The 24,710-nt window shown below is 36.6% G+C and overlaps 1 protein-coding gene across 1 annotated transcript in view; it reads right to left on the minus strand.

Moving 5' to 3' along the window:
* Window positions 1–515: 515 nt before the first annotated feature.
* Window positions 516–24,710, minus strand: part of LOC125238944 (vitellin-degrading protease-like) — a 36,502-nt gene continuing 12,307 nt past the window's right edge. The window contains exons 2-5 of the mRNA XM_048146447.1: window positions 13,097–13,265; window positions 11,255–11,507; window positions 2,417–2,566; window positions 516–1,134 (exon numbers count right to left, since the gene is read on the minus strand). Coding sequence (XP_048002404.1) covers window positions 961–1,134; window positions 2,417–2,566; window positions 11,255–11,507; window positions 13,097–13,265 — 746 coding nt within the window. The 3' untranslated portion in view covers window positions 516–960. The remainder of the gene's footprint in view (window positions 1,135–2,416; window positions 2,567–11,254; window positions 11,508–13,096; window positions 13,266–24,710) is intronic.

A 24,710-nucleotide genomic window follows, 5' to 3' on the forward strand; every position in this document is an offset into this window, starting at 1 on the left:
TAAGTAAGCGGAATAATAATATCGTCAAAGATTTGAAATATGCCATAAATATCATAGTTCCTTAAATAGGTATATCTTGCTTGCAGTTGGTAAGTAAAAGTAGTTTTTCTAGAAATACGTAGGTACTCGGTTTTATAGCGGCGGCGAATCAATATTAAATATAAGCAAACTAACCACAGCCTCAGATTGATATTCAATTTACTCACATCATAATAGGTGCAGATATTCGCGATCGTATCTCAGTCTATTCGTCGTTTCTGGAAACAACAGCTCGACGTGTTTCCTGTAATCGGTATAAGCTATCTCTTTAGCTCTCGGAATTAATCGCATGATACCAGTAAACCCCATAATTGAATTATCTTGTTACACTCTGGTTCAAATCTTAGGCGCTTTCCACACTTGCTAGGTAAGTAAACAAGGAAAACCTTTTAAGTTTAATGTAGTGTATGATTGGGGAAAACTATTAAATACAATTATTAAATGATTTATACATTTATTTCTTAAATTTAGTTAACTTTATATTACAAATAATCTCTTTCAATATGAATAGATTACTAGTTTCATTAAAAAAAATACCTTAAAATTTTCAGCAAAGTTTGAGGTTTTAACTATTAATCAGGATATTGTCTTCGGTTACCGCGATTTACTTATGAAATAAAACTATGGAAACGGATTAAATCGCTTATAATGAATTTGTAATTCATCCCGACGTTTCGAACACTTTACAGCGTTCACCAGCGTCACCGGTTGACCACGAGCGCTGTAAAGTGTTCGAAAAGTCGGGATGAATTATATAAATTCATTATAAGCGATTTAATCCGTTTCCATAGTTTTATTTCATATTAATCAGGAACACTATATAATTACCGTTAATCCTACATTATGATTTTAATCCTTCCTCCTCTTTCAACATCCTCCTCCTCTTTAATGATCCTTAATGATTTTTTCTCGGTGCTTTTATTAATATCGCAGCCAAGACTTGATCCTCAGAAATATGATATTGTCGTCCACCCAAGTCCTGAGAGCGGATACCTTGGCGTACACTCCAGGATACGTAGGCCTAGCGCACCCGATGCCCCATGAGACCACTCCAGCCAGCTTCCCGTCGTGCACTAGAGGACCACCGCTGTCACCCTGGGGATATACAGTAGGTGAGAGTTACGTAAAAGCTCCAGATTATACGAGGAATTACACTGTAATAAATAATAGTTATTTGTTTTACAAGGGGGCAAAGTTGTTGTTTAACCGCACGTGCCTGTATTGATACCCGAGCAAGCGAAAGATTCCAATATTGAACCGCGAGCATAGCGAGTGGTTCTAAAAGTGGAATCTTGAGGGTTTCAAGGCACGAAGGTTAAACAAACTTTTCCACCGAGTGAAACACAACATTTTTCACCACACGAACACCAATAAAATACTGACTACAAAACATCAAATTAAATCAAATACATAAATTTATTCAATATTTATAGGTTGTTCTTACACAGATTTTCTTGAGTCTCATGGTAAGCTCAAGAAGGCTGGGTTGCCACTACAGAGTACGTAGCCAAATGCACGAAAGCTTACGATAATGTCGTTATATAACTCCATCGCTCTTTAGTATTGGACTTGGAGTGACAGAGCCAGACTGCGTTTTGATCGGCGTCTAGCGTCAACGATTGTCATTTTTGTTATACGCTGGCAGAAGAACGAATAGGGAGATCTAGGATCTAGGTACGATACGTATAAATGATTGTAACATTAGCTATAGCTACATACCCTGTTATATAAATTGTTTGCACAACTACGGCGAACTCACTAAAATAGCTAGTGCTCTTCCAGGAATCCATTGAGTGAACGTGGAACAACATACATGAGCTACTTACTTGATTAAATTAGAGTGATTTCGCTTTCGACCGACAGTCATAATAGGATTGTAATAATTAAAAAAAAAATTTGTCGCAGCCGCACGATTCATAGTAAAAACAGAGTCTGGTCATGCTTCATGAGTAGGACATAATTTAAATACTATACTAGTATAAGAGCATTTACTTGTGTGACGAGCACAGATTTGTTCCTGAGTCATGGATGTTTTCTGTATATATAAGTAATGTATTTATCTACATAAGTATGTACAAGATTTGCTTAGTTTGGGTATTCTGTGTAAGGTGTCCCCTAATATTTATTCATTTTATTTATCGTAAGCTTTTGTGCGTTTAGTTACGCGCCCAGAGCATCTGCGTCAGTTTAAGGGTCCCCCCACATCTAGCATCTCGCGAGCGTAGCGTGGGGCCAACTGTATGGCAAAGCCTGACGCCGACGCGACGTCTTTTACCATACAGGTTGGCCCGACGCTCGCGAGACGCTAGATGTGGGGGGACCCTAACTGGCTGTTGTCCTGACCTTGATGGTTACAATCGATTATCAAGGTCCATACCTGGCAAGCATCCTTTCCACCAGCAGGTACTCCAGCGCATAGCATTCTCGGTGTGATTGCATACAATGGTGAGTACGCTGAGCGGCAGACTTGCTCGTTCACGACTGGTACCAGCACCTTCTGGAGGGTGGACGGCGAACTACCTCCTTCCTGAAGAATATATAATAATGATAATGGTAGATTTTTAAGTAGACGACTGGTCTGTCATAATGAATAGTGACCCTGCCTGCTAAGTCGACGCGCGAGTGTCGAACCCGGTTATGGGCAATAAAAAGGACCGTTCAAACTTTGCATAGTGACTTTTGAAGAGACTTATCATGGGGCCAATTCTGAAATTGCAAAAAAAACATTTGGCTGTTTCATATATTTTGACTGTCAATATGCCGCTCATTTCTATGGAACACTTGGAACAGCCAATTTTTTTCGCGATTTCAGCATTGGTCCCATAATAAAAGTTGTTCATTATGACTTCAAAAGTCACTATGCAAAGTTTGGATGGTCCTTTTTATTTCACTCTGTATTTGTGTGATGAGCACAGAAAAAATAGTCAAATTAGAGCGTCATCGTGAATTACACGACCTTTTACAATGATATTTTTACTGAAAGACACGAACGTGTTTTTAGGGTTCCGTAGTCAACTAGGAACCCTTATAGTTTCGCCATGTCTGTCTGTCCGTCCGTCCGTCCGTCCGTCCGTCCGCGGATAATCTCAGTAACCGTTAGCACTAGAAAGCTGAAATTTGGTACCAATATGTACATCAATCACGCCAACAAAGTGCAAATATAAAAAATGGAAAAAAATGTTTTATTAGGGTACCCCCCTACATGTAAAGTGGGGGCTGATATTTTTTAAATTCCAACCCCAACGTGTGATATATTGTTGGATAGGTATTGAAAAATGAATAAGGGTTTACTAAGATCGTTTTTTGATGATATTAATATTTTCGGAAATAATCGCTCCTAAAGGAAAAAAAAGTGCGTCCCCCCCCCTCTAACTTTTGAACCATATGTTTAAAAAATATGAAAAAAATCACAAAAGTAGAACTTTATAAAGACTTTCTAGGAAAATTGTTTTGAACTTGATGGGTTTAGTAGTTTTTGAGAAAAATACGAAAAACTACGGAACCCTACACTGAGCGTGGCCCGACACGCTCTTGGCCGGTTTTTTTTTTCTATTTTAGGCGGTTTAGTTCAACTTGCGTTCTTACGCTCGACTCACATCAAGCGCGACTTCAAGTATGGAATAAACTGAAAATAAATAAGCTCAAGTTGTGCTATAAACCACTGCTAGACCACCTGTCAGTGTACAAAAGGTGCTAGGCTTTGTTAAACTTGGCTGAAGTTAAACTGTGGGTGGCATGACAAACAAATCGTTTCTGAGAAAATACAATGGCAGAGGATGTCGCACTACAGTTGCTAAAGAAAACTGAGCGTACTCAAAACCCTTAAATTATAAATTCCAATAAGGTGGTAATAAAAATAAAAATACGTAGCTGATGGCTACTTCACTAATGTTGGAATATAAACTGACCACCGCCCGCCGCTAGGTCTAGTGGTAATGACGTTAGCCGCGTAAGCTGAAGACTCGAGTTCGATTCCCGGCTCGGCCACCAGTGGGCCTTGTCGTTTTTTTCTTTCGTGTATATAATTTATATATAGTAGTGTGACTACTTAAAAAACAACAAATCAAAAAAATATTTAATAAAATAATTTGATTTGTTCCATAGTTGTAATGTTGGAATAGTTAGGTATATCTGTAATCTTAATAAAGTTTAATTATTTAGTCGCTTCACTGATGTTAATTTATTCACATAACATAACCTTTTGGTATTTCTTTAACCTTCTAACCGCTTTGAAATTATCCAAAATTATCCAAAAGCCGTGCTCGTGTTGTTGCCGCCGGCAGTACAAAGTTATGCGAAGATTTTTCTTATCAGGCTTCAGCGAAATGAGCTAGAAATTGTTTGTGCTTAAAACATAACATAGGTAGGTAAATATATATCGAAGAACGAGCCAAATATGGTCTAAGATGAGTTTGATGACGCTGTATTCGACAAAAGAGCAAAAAAGGGTTTCACGACTTCGTACTTCGACTGGTATTCAATTCATTTCTACCAAAACATGACGCTGATGTCTAAAGGAACATAATCCGAAAACAGATGACGGAAGGCTGTCAAACGATCTGCTGGAGAAGTGGTTGAGGAGTCCTTGCGTTGTTGGAGGTTCATCACTCATCAGCCAAATCCGGTGGTTTACTCGAAATAACAGGCGCAAAACATTATGAACATGGCATTTCATTGAAAGCTCATTAAAAAAAAAAAAAGAAGTTCATTAACCATTATTGAAGGTTGTTTTCCGTTATATTCGACACGCAGTTAGGTTCATCATCAGGAACCACCCTGTATATATCGCTTTTTGTTAAATTCGAAAAAATTTTTTTTTCTTTTCCATACATAATAAATGGATTAATTACGTAGTGTGAGAGGACCTTAATCATAACATTAAAGTCATTGTCAAGTGTTTGACGGCACATGTCAAAAAAATAAGATTAGGAAGTGGTAAAGGATGCCACACACGTGTTCAGTAATTAATTTCTTTTTTAATAATTCGATAACCGTAAGAGTTAAGAGGCTAGTTTCTTAGAAAAAAATATTGTATTTTGAACTAAAGAATCTCCCCTTAAAGTTAACAGAATTCAATAAAAACAGGGTGTATATGTACAAAGCCTGAATACCTAGCACACATTAATCTCACACATTTTAATGATACTCGCAACGAACATAAAGACTCAACTGACAACTTCACGTCGAAGACGAAGTTTGAAGGAATTATAAAAGTTAAGAGCATAAAACAACTAATTTCTGCACATGAATATTCGATGTTCATTAAAACTTGCACAAACTAACAAGTCATATTATAGTCGTAATACAACCTGTACCATAATATTAAGTAGGAAAACTTTTATACCACCCGTTTACTGCGCGTTCGGGGCAACTTTTAAGCTTATTAAACCTAGGTTACCTATTACCTAGAATGTTTCTGTGGTGAACATTTTCGAATGAGCTTAAATTTTATGCTAGAACAACAATGTTGGGATATTGTACATAGCGTCCTTGTATTAAGTCTATTAATAAAATCTACCTTATTTTATGAGCATGGTTGCGGTAATGTTACAAAAACAATTTATTTTGCTGCTTTATGAAGTAAGTTAATTAATACCTACAGACACGAAAAGCTAATAATAACTTTACAGATTTTCGAAAATAAAATATTATAAAAGTAAAAATTTGTTTTTAATGCAGATGGAAAATGTTTTATTCGAATTTATAAAATAAAAAGTTAATAAGAAGTAAACTGAAAACAATAACGAGGTATATAAAACAACGCGACGAACGAACAGAACTTGTATTGTATTGTATTTCTTTATTTGCTGAAATATGGGTTTACAAAGATGTAAGTACAATAAAATGTGAAATAATAAACATAAAATACTGAATATAGTTGGGGAGTTTATTGAAAAACCTTAAATTTTTTGACCAAAGTATGAAACTTGGCACAATTGTTCCTTATATCAAAATAAGCCGATTAAGATCGGGAGCCTTCGGGAGCCTCCCCCCTGGGGCCCGGGGGGGGGGGGTCAAAGTACCGCTTCACCCGGCTTGGTTTGAAAAATTATAACTTACCCCGTTTAGTTATTAGGTCATGTTTGGTATCGTTTTCGAGTAAATCAATAACGTAGAATTCGTTTTCAGTACTAAAATTATCATTTAATGGTAAATAAAATAAAAAAAATTAAAAAATTTGAAATTTTCATCCATGATTTACAAATTCAAGTCATTATAAATGACAAACTGTTGACTTTTTCTATAAATAAAAAATATGACATGATAGCCTATTTAATATAGATTATAAAAAAATATAAGTTTTATCCACCTTCAATAACGTTAAGTTCCACAAAAAAATTACTTTAAGACGCGCGGCGTCGGTACGCCGCGAGCGTAATTTTAAAATGCCTTTATTTTAGAAACTCTATTAGACCCCGTTTAGCTATTAGGTCATGTTTGATATCGTTTTCGAGTAAATCAATAACGTAGAATTCATTTTTGGTACTAAAATTATAATTTAATGGCTAGTAAAATTAAAAAAAATTAAAAAATTTGAAATTTTCATCCATGATTTACAAATTCAAGTCATCATAAATGACAAACTGTTTGCTTTTTCTATAAATAAAAAATATGATATGAAAGCCTATTTAATATAGATTATAAAAAATATAACTTTTATCCACCTTCACAAACGTTAAGTTCCACAAAAAAATTACTTTAAGACGCGCGGCGTCGGGACGCCGCGAGCGTAATTTTAAAATACCTCTATTTTAAAAACTCTATTAGACCCGGTTTAGCTATTAGGTCATGTTTGATATAGTTTTCGAGTAAATTAATAACAAAGAATTTATTTTTGGTACTACAATTATAATTTAATGGTAAAAAAAAAAAAATCATCTATTGCAAATTCAAGTCAACAAAAATGTCAACCGTTTGCTTTTTCTTTAAATAAAAATTAGATTTAAAAGCCTATGCGTATGTCACCAAACACCCAGACAAGTTTGGTGGAAACTTCCTTCACGAACTGCTTGGTGTCTGATGACCATGGTCCAAATGTTTCAAATGCAATTGCCGCAAATATGTAGTTGTTTTTTAAAAATGCATATTTGCGCGTTTAAACTGGGCGTTTTGCAGCAGCAGTCCCTGGTTTATGGGCCGAGCGTTAGACGTTGGACGGAGCCAAGGTATCCACACAGGTACCCACGCCAAGGGTCATCCCAGAAACCAAGGCAAAAGCGAGCATCCATCAGGCCGCTTTCCGTCTGCTGCTGACAAGCTGACAGGTTCGAGGGTTGTCGCTTGTATGTTCGCTGTTGTATGTTCGCTGTGCCGAGAGCCTTGCGGATTAAATCGTTAAGTGCAGTGTGTCACAAAATTCGGCCAGCAATAGACTGGCAGTGAAGTCCGTGGTGTCCTAATGCGTCGGCAGCAAGGGTGTGGTTGGCATGTCTTTAGCCCCAGTCTTAGACAAATGGCAGTATATGATGAAGTAAGGCAGTCTCGGGAGGAGGTATGTTCTCCAAGTGTCGAGCTTTTCTAGTAAAGAGGTTCTTCCGGCACTCATTCACTGTTGCGTAAGGACCCTTGATCTGAAACAATATGTGCATTGTCATTCTATTTAAACAGATTCTGCAACTATCAAATTACAACATTTTGGTGGATCACCTTCACTATTACACACTTACCTATCATACAAAATAATTACAAACTTTAGTAGAATCTGATTAGCCTATCTATGACATTGCTCCATCTCGTAATAGTTTGAAGCCTTGGGTGGCCATGTTTCTCCCTTGTTGATCGTTTCAAGCTGCGTTTATCGTACCTATCCCATACTATGTCTAATCTAGAAACGTTTTCTTTTGGCTTTGAAGCTTAGCCAGGCCACTCAAAGTGTCAAACTATTACAAGATGGAGCAATATCAGAGGCAAATCAGATTCTACAAAAGTTTGTAATAATTTTCTATGATACGTAACGTAAGTGGGTAATACTGAAGGTTACGTGATCCACCAAAAAGTTGTAATTTGATAGTTGTAGACTCTAAAATGATAATGCACATATTGTTTCAGACCAAGTAGTTGCGCAACGGTGAATGAGTGGTCGAAGTACCTACCTCTTTAGGTACCAGAAAAGATCGACAATTGGAGAACATACCTCCTTCAGAGGCTGCCTTGGATCAGCATATACTGCGCACAGTGTACCAGGGGCCCATTTCTCGAAGCTACAAGTTACAATTTTCAACTGGTTGTCAATGTCTAATATGACAAGTTGGAAAGAGACTTCCGCTTGTAACTTGTAACTTTCAGTTTTGAGAAATGGGACTCAGGGCGTTCTTGTTTGGAGTCAGGCGTTGGTGCCACACCAAAATTTGCCAAGTCCGTCTTCTTGGCGATGGAAGGAAGAAGGAGACGAATGGGTACCACACTGGTCAGACAACACTGAAGTGGCCAGTATATGCTTAGAAGTTACAAGATGTAAATGTAAATCAGGTTACAAAAACCGATGCAACTGCATAAAGAGGGTAGAGCCTTCTTTATGCAGTTCCATATGTACCCAGCTATGTTTCTGTGAAGGGAATGTATAGTATGAGTATGAGTAATCTGTCAATTAGGACACCACAGACTAAACTATAAGTGCTAACTTTTCAGTGTTGGATACTCTATGGCAGTTCCGACTCAATTATAATAAGCTCATTATAATTGACTTTAGTTAACTATAATAATTTCAAAAATAGAACTTCATACAATTTCTATACTAATTTGCGATACCTGGCAAATTTTCCTGCATCTGAAACAAATTTTTTTATCTGTCGCGTTATCGGCCAATCAGAGACGGTTATTACAAACAATTGGTTGCTAGGTAATTCGATGTTGATACAACGGTGAACGACTCTATTGACATTAATTTTAACTTGCATGAATGGTGATATTTCCGTCCATTGATGATGAAGATGATGACTCGTAGAAAAAGTATTGTATACAATAGTGATATAATAGCTTTTCACTCTCGTACCGTACTACACAAACATGGTACTCGACTGAAAAGTTTTGTATTATATCACGATTGTATAAAATACTATTATATAAATTTCTTTCAAGGATTCACTACAATGAATAAACAACAGGTACAGTCGATCTTTAGATCGTGAGGTCCGACCCGAGTGTTGCCGGTTGTCTACACCAGAGTCAATAATAATGAATCTTTTTCTATTTATGCATTAACACATCTCTGACACTGGCGATCAAATATATGAAAGAGGCGCATTCCCCGCACACAGTCTAAGCTCGCGTAGGTGAACGCGTACTATCCTTTGTGAATAGGCTTTAATATCATATTTTTATATTTATAGAAAAAGCAAACCGTTTGACATTTATCGTGACTTGAATTTGCAACTCACAGAATTTTTTTTTTTTTTTTTTAATTTCATTTAACATTAAATGGTCATTTTAGTACCAAAACTAAATTCTACGTTATTAATTTACTCGAAAACGATACTAAACATGACCTAGTAGCTAAACGGGTTCTAATAGAGTTTTCTAAAATAAAGGTATTTTAAAATTACGCTCGCGGCGTCCCGACGCCGCGCGGCTTAAAGTTTTTTTTATGAAACTTAACGTTAGTAAAGGTGGGTAAAAGTTATATTATTCATAATTTATATTAAATAGGCTTTCATATCATAGTAGAAAAAGCAAACAGTTTGACATTTATGATGACTTGAATTTGTAAATCATAGATGAAAAATTCAAACTTTTAATTTTTTTTTATTTTATTTACCATTAAATTATAATTTTAGTACCAAAAATGAATTCTACGTTATTGATTTACTCGAAAACGATACCAAACATGACCTATGAACTAAACGGGCTATGTTAGAATTTTTCAAAGCAAGCCGGGTGAAGCGGTACTTTGACCCCCCCTCCCGAGCCTCAGGGGGGAGGCTCCCGAAGGCTCCCGATCTTAATCGGCTTATTTTGATATAAGGAACAACTGTGCCAAGTTTCATGCTTTGGTCAAGAAAAAAAAGGTTTGGCCTCTTTTTGTCGATAAACGTCCCCACTAATACGGACGACATTTATTACACCACTATGACAACTATGTATTTGTTTTTTTAGAAATCTTTTGCTTATTTTGCAAAGACAGAGACAAAGATTTACTTTCTTACGAGCAAAACTTCCTTGAAATCACGGGTCACATACCGACTAGATGGCTTAGCTAAGGCGATATTATTCTGAAATCTCTGGAGGTGTAATCTAGTGTAAAGTTACATGAATTCGTGAAATAAACCTACGATCACAGAGTTCTCCTTATAGGTGTGTCAAAATTAAATACTCATCGACCATAATTTCTGCGCTAGTACGTTATTTTGATATATTTTGTGCTTATCAGGAGACTAAAGAAATACCTACATAATAATGAGTAAGATGAACCTGTTTTGTGTGTACGCACAGTCAGCTGCAGAGAAAAGCATCTTCTTTTCCCTGCAGCTGATTGTTCAATGCCTTTACAGTCAGACCATGCTAAGTTAACAGCGATTGTGGTAGAGCGGACTTTTCACGTTTCACGTTTTAAAATAACCGTGACATACAAATCGATGGCAAAGGTTGATGAAAATAAATGTGGAGTCTTTATATGGTTGTCAATGTAAATAATACATTTATTAGACCTGTATCACTTATCTGGGCATATTACGACTATCATACTACTAAAGTGGACAAGGAAAAGATTTTACAAAGTATTTAAAAGTAAGAAAATAAGTTGACCTTATAAATACAAATGGTGCTTTTGTGAATATCGTATCTTTAAAAGAAAACCATCTTGGTACAAGATTCATAGTATTAGAAATTAACTTTAATAATTAGGAGTGGACATCATCCCACTGTGGGATGCGTCCTTGTAGAACGCGATGTGACGGACATCAACTCCCCTACATTAAACCGATGTCGGTTTAGTAGGTAGAACTTTTTAGTGAGAAGAATGGAAGATGGGACTCTCCCATTCCCTATCCCATAATCCCCGGCGCTCTCTTAGCCGACTCATGTGATTTGGATCTTCATTTTGGAAAAGCGCTCTAAATTGCTTCGACATATAACTAGGTGTGTGAGCTCGTAGCTATAGCTACTGAAAACATGTGAGTGATTAATTAGAGAGGGTATCCATCAGGGGCACATCGTTAAAAATAGGACCTAGGCTAGACAGAGACCCAGAATTACTATCTGGCTGGAAGAAATTACTTACATTCGTATTTCCCCACCCGCTAACTTCAGTAATGGCTCCATCGTTCACCTCTTCTCCATCTCCCATCATCTCTATAGCCTTGACAGTGTCACTGAACTCCAGCGGAGTCTCTAGTCTCAGTAGCGCAATGTCACTGTCCATATTATTGAAAGAGAAGCTGGGGTGGTATATCAGATCCGCTACTGGAACTAGCAAACCACCTTCTTTGTTTGATGATGAGCCTACGCGTATGTGGTAGTCTTTTGGGGAGCTCCTGAAAACAAATAGGTAAATATTAAATTAGTATACTGTACCCTAAGAACAACTTTTTTCCAATATTTTGAGCCTTTCAAAAACAGCAAACACTATAGAAAATTTAAAACTTGTGAAACGGCATTACTTTGGCGCGACGTGAATTTGGCCTGAATATTTCTTTATAATACAATAATTATACCTAAATCTTATCTAATTATTTCAGATTATATTAAAATTAAAATTTTGATCTTTGTGAAGGTATATTAGTAGTATTAGTAGTTAGTTAGTTTCGGCTAGGTTGGTTTAGGTTGGTTAGGTACGCGCCCAGTTAGGTGGGGTGATTTCCCCTAAGAGTCGGGTCCGGGTCTGGACGCTTGCTGGCGAGGTTGCGGACGAGTAATCCGGAGTGCCTGGGACCTCGCCGTATAGCAAGGCGACGGCGACAGAGGGGTTTTAGTGGGTAAACGAGGTCTCATCAGCTTAGGGAGTCCCACATAACCATACCAGGCCCTTCCCCGCGCCTGGGTGGTATGCGTAATGCATTTCCCCTCTTAAAAGAAAAGGTTTGGTCCGTAGTTATAAGTTTTATCAAGCATACACCGTAAAGCGTGTTAAAGAAATACACACGAAACAGATTCTAAAAATCAATCTTTCAGAATAACAAATATTATTGGTTTATTCACTAAAGCACGGTGACAATGAAGAATGACAGACATCTCAATCTTACTTACGGACAATAGTTATTATATTGGACGACAAATAAATTCCAACTAAATACTACTTACAGATATTGTGGATCAAAACGGAGAGTGATTGGAAAAAGTTATTTCGGTAAGAATATATTTTCAGGTATAAGGCTTAAGGGAAAATCAAGAGAGGAGGGTAATTTCGACTACTTAATCGAAATATTTTCCGTTTAATAATATTAACTAGAGTGTGCCATAACATATTTCGTGTTCAGTGTAAACATATTAAATAACTACACTAATTAATTGAAAACACTTCCATTATTTGAAATTAACCCCTATACACCCTGTTTTTATTGAATTCCGTTAACTTTAAGGGAAGGTTCTTTAGATCAAATACAATTAATTTATCTAAGAAACTAGCGTCTTAACTCTTTCGGTTACTGAGTTATTAAAAAAATAAAAATAATTACTGAACACGTGTGTGACAGCCTTCACCACTTCCTATTGTTATTTGTTTTGACATGTGCCGTCAATCACTTGACACTAACTTGAATATTATTCTTAAGGGTCTCTCACACTAATTAATACATTTATTATGTATAAAAACGATGAAAAAATTTTTTTGGCGAATTTAACTAAAAGTGATATACAGGGTGGTTCCTGATAACGAACCTAACGACGTGTCGAATTTAACGGAAAACAGAAAAAACACGGTGTATAATATCATGTCCTCAGCTATGATGGAACCTCAGCAAGAATGACGGCCCCGGTGTATACCAATGACACTTGAAATGGGCCTTGCTGATGTCGCTGTCAAGACCCGCCCGCTATCTTTACATTTTCGATGCATTATTTCAAATATGTAGTTGAAATAAACTCCCAGTCGGAATTACCCTAATGGAATAATCAAGAATGTTACCCAATAACGCAATGCGCTGCGGTCAATATCATGTCCTCAGCTATGATGGAGCCCCCGCAAGAATGACGGCCACTATACACCATGGACACTTGAAAGGGGGCCTCGCTGATGTCAATATCATCGCCGCCAACAATCTTCACATTTTCGATGCTGGGTGTTGGCGTTGACACTGTAAGTGAAAATAAATAAGTATTATAGGACACTTTCATACAAATAGACTGGGACTCAGTAAGCCGGTAATCCTAATAAGGCTTGTGTTGTGGGTACCCAGACAACGATATATACCTATATACTTAATATACAAATAATGTAATACATAGAACACCTATGACAAGAAACAAACATCTGTGCTCGTCACACAAATATCTGCCCTCACCGCGGAACTCGAACCCAGAACCACCTTAGCAGGCAGGAATACTATCCACTTAGCCAGACCGGTCGCCAAAGCTTTATATGTATGTATGATATTAATCTCACTTTATGATATTAATTCAGGGAACTGTACAATCAGCAGAAGCGCATGAAATAATACAAAACCTGGAAACTGAAATCCTCTTACTGAAATCCTGGAATCTTATAGTATATATGTGTATCGTAAAATATAATAGATATGATATATAAGGATTAAGGATAAGATCGCTCTTTGGATAAGACCGCCTGTTGTCTGCCTGAATTTATAATCATTTGTTCTGTCCACTGTATCTTTTGCTTAGATATGCCAATAAAGAGTATTCTACCTATCTATACATTTGAACACGTTTCTATTGTCAAGGCGTTGCCATCAGTAGCCTCGATAATACCTGATAGCTCCTGTAGGAGTCACCCCTTGATCCTACAGGAACTATTAGATAGATAGATTTATGAGAACAATGTTAATTAAGCAGAGCATCATCCTCCTTGCGTTATCCCGGCATTTGCCACGGCTCATGGGAGCCTGGGGTCCGCTTTGACAACTAATCCCAAGATTTGGCGTAGGCACTAGTTTTACGAAAGCGACTGCCAACTGACCTTCCAACTAGGCCTTATTGGAATTAGTCCGGTTTCCTCACGATGTTTTCCTTCACCGAAAAGCGACTGGGATTATATCAAAATGACATTTCGCACATATGTTCCGAAAAACTCATTGGTACGAGCCGGGGTTCGAACCCGCGACCTCTGGATCGAAAGTCGCATGCTCTTACCACTAGGCTACCAGCGCTTATCCACTAGGCTACCAGCGTTTATCCACTGATGTTAATTAAGTAGATATGCTTATTTATTTAGGCAGTCACCTTCGTTAACTTCATATATTTGGATAAACAGAAGGGTAAGTTAAATCTCCGCAGGTACTCGCATTTACTGAAGTACCTACTCTTGTGTATTTTCACCACACGTAAAGGTATTTAAATAAATATAATTTTCATTTCACTTTGAAATAATTCTGAAGTTTTCCTTGAAACTTTATGTACGCCAAAAAATCTTGTTTACTGAGCAATATGAATATAATAATATTTATACGAACAGGCTAATTCAAATTTACACCGGCATCGAAACGATATCATTTAGTCATCGTGCGTCACACCTGACCCCACAGGCATGAATGAACAAAATATAGGGTACATTCATGATATCCTATATCTTATACTATTAAACGAGCAATTCTTGTATATTTATTTATTTATTTATTTATTTATTTATATATACCGACGATCTCGGAAACCGCTCTAACGATTTCGCTGAAATTTGTTTTGTGGGGTTTTTCGGGGTATGAAAAATCGATCTAGCGTAGCCTTAGATCCCGGAAAACGCGAATTTTCGAGTTTTCATGAGTTTTTACTTTTTCGCATTTGTAAACGTAAAATATGGTCCTTAATTTCGCCGCGTGCGCATCGATTCCGCTTAGCTCAGTCGCACGAGGTCGGTCTAATGTACGCAGATAGATCGTAGGTGTCAGGGTTTCGAAATCCCAGAAAAGTGACATTTTAGTCTTAATTATTCGGTCAGAAATTAAGTTTTCAATGTTTTTTGTGTTTTTTTTAGTTTTTGTATTTATAAGAGTTTTTTTTCCCTTGGAGTATGGGACGAATGTTAGTGTGGGATGCTACCTGCGTAGACACATTGCCATCTAAAGACGTGATATATTAAAATAGAACCCATCAATTATTTTTGTAGTCGGTACCAGACCTGTTCGTCGCCTTGCTATTGTCATACACAGGCTGGTACCGACTCCAAAAATAATTGATTTGTTTATAATTTGGATGTTTAGCTTATTGCAATACGATAAGAAATCTGAATTGAAAGGTTTATTATTTTTGGCTTTTTAGTTTCTCCGTGTTTTGTAACGCGCTTATTTTTGAAGGCGGTTTTATTTTTTGTTAAAAAGTTTATTTATTTGTTGATTTTTAGTGGTTCCTAGTGATATTATATGTATCCGTCCGAATACATGTACAGTAGTGAAAGAATTATCCTTTAACTCCTAACCATTGAGGAGTTGACCTTCCATCATCAGCTCAGCCACATAAAATTATTACCATTAGACGTAAATACTGGTGTACCTTTGAAAAATAGACTAAAAACATTACATGTGCCTATAACATTTGAAGAGTTCCCTCGATTTCTCCAGGATCCCATCATCAGACCCTGACTTGGTGCCAATGGGACCATCTCGGGGTTATACCGGTTCGATCAAAAAAAAAATTTTGAAAATCGGTCCACGATTTTCGGAGATATCGAGTAACATACATACAAAAAAAAATAAAAAAAAATAAAAATAAAAAAACATTCAGTCGAATTGAGAACCTCCTCCTTTTTTGAAGTCGGTTAAAAAGCGGGCGCAGCGGCAGAAAGTGCCGAAATTTTGAAACGTAATAAATACAAAAGTCTTGGCAAAGAATACCTTTTTGTGCCCTTTGGCGTAGAAACTCTAGGACCATTGGGGTCCCAGCGCGAACAAGTTGTTCACAGAAATCGCAAAGCGTCTGGTTGAGGTAACTGGTGACCGAAGAGCTGGCGACTTCCTCGCACAACGTATCAGCATTGCGATACAGCGAGGAAATGTCGCCAGTATCCTTGGTGCAATGCCTCAAGGGCCTATTTTAGACATTAGCTAGTTTTTAAGTTTAGTCTTAGTTTCTTATATAATTATGTAAATATGTTCATGTAAATAAAGAAAAAAGCCTATATATCAATTTTGAGCTATGAACACGAAATCCTATTTAAACTTTCAATTACAGTGCCCACTAATTAGGGACCGGGAAGGTTTGTATCAATGAGTCTCATGGGTCAAATCTAACGGACGACCTAAATTCTGTTATATAATAAAGAAAGCTTTCCCAGCGCCTTGCAAGATCATTATTTAATCCATTCATCATCATCATAATTATTTATTGTTACATTTGTAGTATAGTATCGGGTAATAATAGTAGCACAAACTACAAGCACAACTACTCTCTCATACTAGTGACATTTCATTAAATCTTTACACCTATTCGTTGCCAAATATACATTTTGTAAATCTAATTAGACGTAATAAAATAGTTGCAATTAATTTTAAATGACTGAGTGATCATAATATCACTGACATCCTGTTTTCACACGTCTACCTAGACTGAATATATTAAGGGACACATTATTGTAATCCAAGATCTTTTGTAACCATATGTTCATTGTGAATAAACGGTTTCATTCATTCATTCATTCAAGGAATATCTAGGAATTTGTTTTCTTTATATCAACGTTCTTCATTACCCTGCTAGCCCCTGCCATCTCATAAATAGTTAATTGCCTCCTTAATAAGTTAATCGTTTATTTTCAAAGCGTATTCAGAAAACAATATCATTCTCTACAACTAGGGAACAAATCATTATTTTATTGAATATTTTTTGATTTGTTATTTTTTCAAGTAGTCACACTATATATATAAAAATTATAAATTGAAATAGATATCATACACAAATGAAAAAAACGACAAGGTCTATTTCAATTTATAATATCATTCTCGTTAAATTTATATAATCATCCTATGAGATATACTAATTTGTGGTCAGAGTAGTTATTGAATTAAAGTACATGTAACCCATTTGATAAATAGGCTAATTCTAATTTACACTGATATTATCATTAAGACATCCTATATATCATTAAAATTTCCTGATTTCATACTGTCAAACCGATATGATCATATGATGAACATTTGCATTTCCTTGTTATTCAGACACGAGATATAAATATTGGTTCCATTTTCGATAGCCAGTTAAAAGCAGAACTTACCAACCAACCCGAAGAAAACACAACCCAACACCCAATTAAACATCTTGAAGAAGACTAGTACACTAACATCAATACGATTAATTTTACTATATATACCTGAAAATTACAAAATAAAAATTAAGGACAGTCATTTAACTGATAGCACAGACCTTCACACCATTCTAAAGGGCCCGGCTGATAGTGTTAGTAATTGAGATTTGGAGTGTTCTTTCAATATTGACCGTCATGTTTTGAATGGGACACATCAGAATACTCAAATACAATAATTGATTAATTGCGACCACAACCAACTTTGTTCTCGTAAAAGCCGTTGAACTACAATATGCGGTGGTGAATCCTCTCGACTCAGTACAGTCAAGTCGCCATCAATAGTAGCGGTTGAAACAATGAATGCACCAAGAGTATCTGATGTCCTGAATATCTCCCTGAAGAGATCTCTTATAGGGATCATCATCATCATATCAGCCCTTTATCGCCCACTGCTGAGCATAGGCCTCTCTTCTACTACACCATTTATCCCGGTCCTGGGCTAGTCTCATCGTTGTGACCCGTCCAGGGGCTCATTTCTCGAAGCTACAAGTTACAATTTACAAGTGGTTGTCAATGTCTAATATGACAAATTGGAGAGAGACTTTCGCTTGTAACTTGTATCTTTCAGTTTTGAGAAATGGGCCCCATGTCTAATATAACAAGGTGAAAAGAAATTTCCGCAAGTGTGGTTACTTCTGAAGTTATTTAATCCGCTACTTTTAATGCCGACCAAACCCAGGTATTCGTTTACTATCAATAATCGTTGTCTGCGTACCACACAATACGAGCCTTATTGAGCTTACCGTGGGGCTTAGTTAATATTTGTAAGGATGTCCTTTTAATATTCATTTATTTCATTTACTGCCTTGATTAGTTGGTTTTGGAATAAAGAGTATCTTCACCTTTCATATAATATATAATGCTGGCTTTAGTATTTTTATATCAACAGTAGGTAATTCCATAGCCTCGATTAGTTGGTTTCGATATTACATGTAACTCTCCGTATGCTGCTTGTCTTTAACCACTGAAAAATTGTCAGTAACATAAAGCGACCGGTTCAAACGAATTAGTGTCTAAGGAATCGACGGGTAGATAAAGTTTCTTTCTAGAAATATATACTTAAATATTTGCAAAAGTATCGATTTTAAAATTAATACAGTAAATAGTTACCTAGCCTAGCTAAGCTTTCAACTAGTATTCATACTTAATAATAATTCTGATTACGAAAACCATCGATTTAGTTCAAGGTCATAGGGCAAACACTTAAGAAATGTATACCTGTACAAATAATGCGTAATAGATAACATAGTTAATTTAGAGGTTAGCCTGATTAAAGTATTGGCTATTGACATTCTTTGATAAACATTTCATAATCAAAGACAATTCACGTGACTTGTTAAGATTATAAAGACGATTAGGAATAAGTACCTACTAGAGGAGTACATAATTGGTCAAGTGCAAGTTTATCCTGCATACAAAGAGTTCCGCTCAAGGCAATATCGACAAAATTAAAGCAATTTAAAGTTTAAAACTCTCGTGAGACTCAAATATACAAATGACTGAACCAAACCTAAATACACCAAACTCTTGATGTATCTGGTTGATGCGATTGGCCATAGAAGATTTATATACCTGCTAAAATAATTTCAAATTAAAACAGTTACATAAAGTAAACTGTAAAACAGTCCCTTTCCTTAAAACAAGAGAAGAACTTTGGTATTGGGTACAATCGTAGCGCTAAAATACAAGTATCCGTCATAATATCAACGAAGCTTGACGATCAATAGTTATTTGTTTTACAATGGAGCATTGCTGTTTGACCGCACTGGTAACTTACTAAAACTAACAAAATTGCTATTGCTACCCGAACAACCGAAAGATTCGAAATGTAGAAAATTGAAGTTTTGAAGCACGTAGGTTAAACAAATTTTGCCACTGAGTGAAACACAACATTTTTCACCACACATACACGAGCCAAATATTAATTGTAAAATTTTGAATAAAATAAAATAACACCCATCAATTTCTTTAACATGTCAATTCTGTATAAAGCACAATTAAATGATGAATGAACGAATCAAGAGTAGAGGTAGGTATCAAGAGTCTTTATCAGTCGGTTTGGTGAAAAATAATATTTACAACGGGCTGTGCTGTCAAAATCGTTGCCAATGTATATTTGGCTCTATAAGAACGTTGGAAATATACATTCAGTGTTATTTCAGATCTTAAACGGATTTTTCAATTTCCCAGAACTGGAAAAACCATGTCGAAACCTCATTTCCAAAACACACTGATGTTTACATGCAGTTCCTTTCAGAGAATAAGTAATAAAATAAAACCGCGTAGATGCAAAATAAAACAGAGAACCATAAATGTATTCAAGGTTGACATATCGTCACTACTTTTAAAAAAACTTTTATCTTCGTCTGTCAATGAAAAGAAAATTGTAGTAAGTATGTATGGAATGCATATAGACTTACTGCGTTTTAACTTTGAGGAACAGCGTGAGATACGAGATTTTTTAAAAGTAGTGACGATATTAGTTTATCAAACGCGAGCAATTGCAGTAAATGACTATTATCTTGATGATAAGTGATGTTTAGTAGGGGTCAAGCAACTTAGTAACTTATCAATCGTTTACGCTCAAGGACAAGACTTACGCCTGCATTCCCAGTGGAGGAGAAAGCAAATTGATATACTCAAGATTTAGTGAATGGATTCAGAAACAAAATTAAAAAATGTTTTAGATTTTTCTAGTTTTTCGGATGTATTTTCACTACAAAATTATTTTTTACGTTACTCGATATCGTAAACGTCACTAAAATTATATATATGCACAAAGTATGAGCACAATGAGCAGTAATTAAAGTTATTCTCAAAAACACTCCCGTTATCCAGGATCCTACAACATTGCTCTTCCGTGAATCGAAATTACTAACAATAAGGCAACTCTTCATCTCTAGAGCTATGACCTATGATTCGTACCTACAGTAATGTATTCAAATCTGCTAATTATTAAGACATGCTGCGTAGAACAAGGTTCACCCCTATTAAACATGTAGAACTGGGTAACTCACGTAAAATTGTTGTGGTTTACGTGAGTTACCCGATTTTATGTTTAATATGTCAGTGTCTCACGGTAGTTTTATTATTAAGACGATACGATACAGGTCAATTTTCCATACAAACGCTCTCGACTATTTCCTCCCTGGTTTTTGAAGATAGAGCAATGATTTTTTCAACACAGATTATTATTATTTTTATCTGTGTCAGACCGTTTGGATTTTTTGCTATTTTTATTTTAAAAGACGCAAGAGCCAATCAAAAATTTCTAAAAACGGCCTTTCCGTAAAAACGGCCTTTTCTGTTATTATAATGAATATTACAGGAAAAATAAAATCGTACACGTATCTTGAAAACTTTTTTTTTTACATACATACATACATACGATCACGCCTGTATTCCATAAAGGGGTAGGCAGAGCACATGAAACTACTTAAGCTTCAGTGCCACTCTTGGCATATAAGGGGTAAGGGGACTTTTTTTTTTATTTATAAAAAACCTTTCAGATTTACATTTTCAATTTCAACGCCCTTGCGGGTGTTTATTGTACCTGTATTTTTTAACAAAATAACAATGAAATTACCTACTTTCAAATAGAGGCAAAATGGTTAAAATCGGTTCACGCAATAAACAATTTTCCATAAAAATCATCTTCCATACTAGCTCGCGCGCATTAGTTTACTCAATTTGCCGATAGATGTCGCTGTACGTTGAACGCTCATTTCCTACATCGCGTTTTTTCCTGATATAATGAGGTCGGTTCAGGAGCGTCCTTGCGACATGTCGTAAGTCGTAAACTATTGATTGACCGGTTTTTTTTCAATATGGCTCAAAAAAGGTGTGATACTCAAGATCGGTAACAATAAGCCAAAAAATCTAAATGGTCCGACACAGATTATTTCATTGTTATTCAGATTCTCAAATTTCGCTCCGTTTAAATAAGTTTTGAAGGTGGAAACAGTCGAGAGCGGAACCTCGATTTTAAAGATTTTTTCGCAATATCTTTTAACTGAGTTGTCCATAATGAACATTTTGTTTTTCGATAAATCTAGTTAATAACACTAGTATATTTAACTGAAATTCCCAAATTGAAAGGGGGACTCCTTTCCATTTTAACATTTTCGCTCCCGTAGCGTCTTAAGGTTCAGCCCCCTCAATACGGCTGATCCCTGGCAAGAACATCCCCAGCCTATGCTCTCTGATGTGTTTACAACTTGCTTGCTCCATGCCTGATGCAGAAAACGATTACCACAGATTTCAGATACCGACTGTCAAGTGAACAAGGCTAAAAGATCTCATCATTATTGCAAAATATCGATAAGAACAAAGTATTCATAATTTTCTGAATTACCTAAATACAAAGCTAAATCAATTATTAAAACACTTATTGGGAATTTACGATGGCGAAAAGCTATAAAAAACCCATTACTTCGCTTAGTTACAGGCAATCAAACGATATTGTAGCAAATGTCTTTATCAATTACAGGATCCTTATTTGACTTGCCAGCCGGCGTATCATGCTGCCAATTTTATCACTTATCCACGTGGATAAGACATCTGTCACTCTCACACTGACATATTTGCTAAAGCGTGACGGATGCTTTATCCACGTGGATAAGTGATAAAATTGGCAGCATGATACGCCGGCTGAACTGATGGTTCCACAAAACCTTAACCGATCGAGCGATTGCGGCTGTTCGGTTCGTATTGCGTATTGCTACGTACTATACGTAGTTCAACGTAACTTCACTTGTTAATTACGTGATTTTTGACAACCCTAAATAGTCTAAAAGGAAATTAGCATGCATCAGAAAGGGATTACACGATTCGACCCTGAACTGCTGTCAAACTTAGGTTTTATAGGAAGTGTTCTGTTTTTACGTGAGTACCAACTATTATTTATTTTCTGTGGTGCCATGTTGATTCTCCATTGATGTGGATAAAATCGCGTTTTCGACGTCATCACCTGTCAACCTGTCAAATTAGACATTTTAAATCCACAGTTAGGTAACAAATGTGACAAGTATAAAATCACCACGTGATAATATCCACTGTTGATTTTAAAATGATGCGACTTTAACAGTTACGGCGAATCCAATAAGGCCCAGTTTTACAGCCTATCTCTTTATTGAGGAAGTTAGCCCTTTGATAGTATCGTTTACAATTTAAGGGATACAACAGTACATTTATTTAAGCGATTATATCTCGCAAAATTAATTGGTATTTCGTATACCTGGCCATCCTGGCATATTATTGCTTGTTTTAAATATAAACGAGTTTAGACCAAGTGATGCATTTAACTAACAACATAATTATAAGACAATACATAAGGACAACGCAGAATGGGTAACTACTAATAGGTACATATTAGGGCCCCCCCACATCTAGCGTCTCGCGAGCGTCGCGTCGGGCCAACGCAAAGCCTGACGACGCGTCGACGTCGCGTCGACGCGGCGTCTTTTTCCATACAGTTGGCCCGACGCTACGCTCGGGAGACGCTAGATGTGGGGGGACCCTTAGTGAGTGTATAGTATTATAAGGGCGACTGTTAGTATAAATTATGGTCATTTTACTGCATTTTACATTCTTTAGGATTAGCATATAATGCTGTACATTGTAAAGTGACCGACAATACGATTTTATTATCCAGCAAAAAATTTTAACCCTTTCTTTTTACGCTTTATTGTTCCTCGTAAATCTCCGATGGCAAGAAGAGGATATCAAATTTTTGATTGCTTCCGTAATATGAAGATAAGAATTCTTTGAAGGAAAAATCCATGATAAAAATTGCTTTCATGAATGAAACAAATATTGCTTTCAATCAACAACCTATTACTCCTTGCGAAATTGATGACGTGCCATACAATTAGTTTAAAACAATTGAAACATCACGAGCTTTTGTTAACGAGTCACGTGACAAGTATAGAAACAATATTGTAACCTATTCAGATAAAAGTTTCAATATTATGGATTTGAACAGTTTATATTGCACTATTCAGCTATAAAGGCATCCTTAACCTAAAAAGTCGTATGACTCTGTAAGACTTGTACGCAGCGACGACTTTTTTAACTGCCTAAGTTAGAACACGACAGAGACTAGTTACGACGAACGACTGCTCATCGTTGAACAAGCAACGATGCTTTCAATGAAACTTGAAGAAATGGGTTTTGTTGCGGATATATATATGTAAAACGTTATAATCGCATTTTATGTAAGAAAACTGATAGGCAATATTTTAGCAGCTGCTGTAGACTTCTTAGCTAAGCCCTGTGATCAACAGTAACAAAACCAGTAAGCTTAAACATCATAATCGTGTGGCTAAATTGTACATTAAGAGTATTAACACCAATCAGAGTGTAGCCTTGAAGCTGCTAAGCCAGCAGAACCAAGACCGGTGTCAAGATGTTCAGATCTTCAGCAGGCCCGGGCACCGAACGCATCTTCCAATGCTGCCCAGCATTGGAAGATGCGTTCGGTGTTCGATGGTCTGCTTCTTCTCTCCGCATTCGCAAAGCGATGAAGCCGTCCATTACCATGTGGCTGATTTGCAGCAGTCATGACATGACATCCATTAACGCGAAAAAAAAAATATAAGAGCCACTTTTTTGCCGTTTTGCAGACAGATTTGAAGTTGAAGAAGAGTGACGTTTGAATTAAGAAAATGATTTAGTAACAGCAGCAGCTTCCTGTATTTGGCGAAAATCCCACGTATCTGGGTCATATTACGTGTGGCACCGCTACACCGCGAGCCACTGCAGAGGCGTATCGGAAACTGCGGTGTGGTACGTGTGTCCGATATAGACGGATTACCTAAACCACAACATTACACACTACGACGCGTAGCCATAAGTGGGTCCTTCGCCTTAACTGGTCTCTTTTAGTGCACAATAAAACGGCCACTAACGCCCCGGCCGGCCACAATGGTCGGGAGCCGCGCGTCAAGTGGCGCGGAAAGCGATAACACCACGATTTATGACGTCACTGCGGCACGAAATTTGTTGCCGATTGGTTTACTTCGATTATGTGCTGGGCCGATCGAATGAACGGGTAATTAATGATTGTTATGGAGGTAACGTACAAATAGTGGGAAATAAATAAGATTTGTGTAAGTAAAGCGTATTGGAGCAGGCATGCCTGGTGATTCTGAAAATAACACTATACCTTATGTACACATAGTTCCTGCCTCTGTTGAAACCAATATTGTGTTGCTGTTTAATGTCAAAACATATCCCATCGCATTGAGGATAATTTTGCATAGTGATTAAACTGAGT

The sequence above is a fragment of the Leguminivora glycinivorella genome, chromosome 2, assembly GCF_023078275.1.
Source record: "Leguminivora glycinivorella isolate SPB_JAAS2020 chromosome 2, LegGlyc_1.1, whole genome shotgun sequence".
NCBI classification, from domain to species: domain Eukaryota; kingdom Metazoa; phylum Arthropoda; class Insecta; order Lepidoptera; family Tortricidae; genus Leguminivora; species Leguminivora glycinivorella.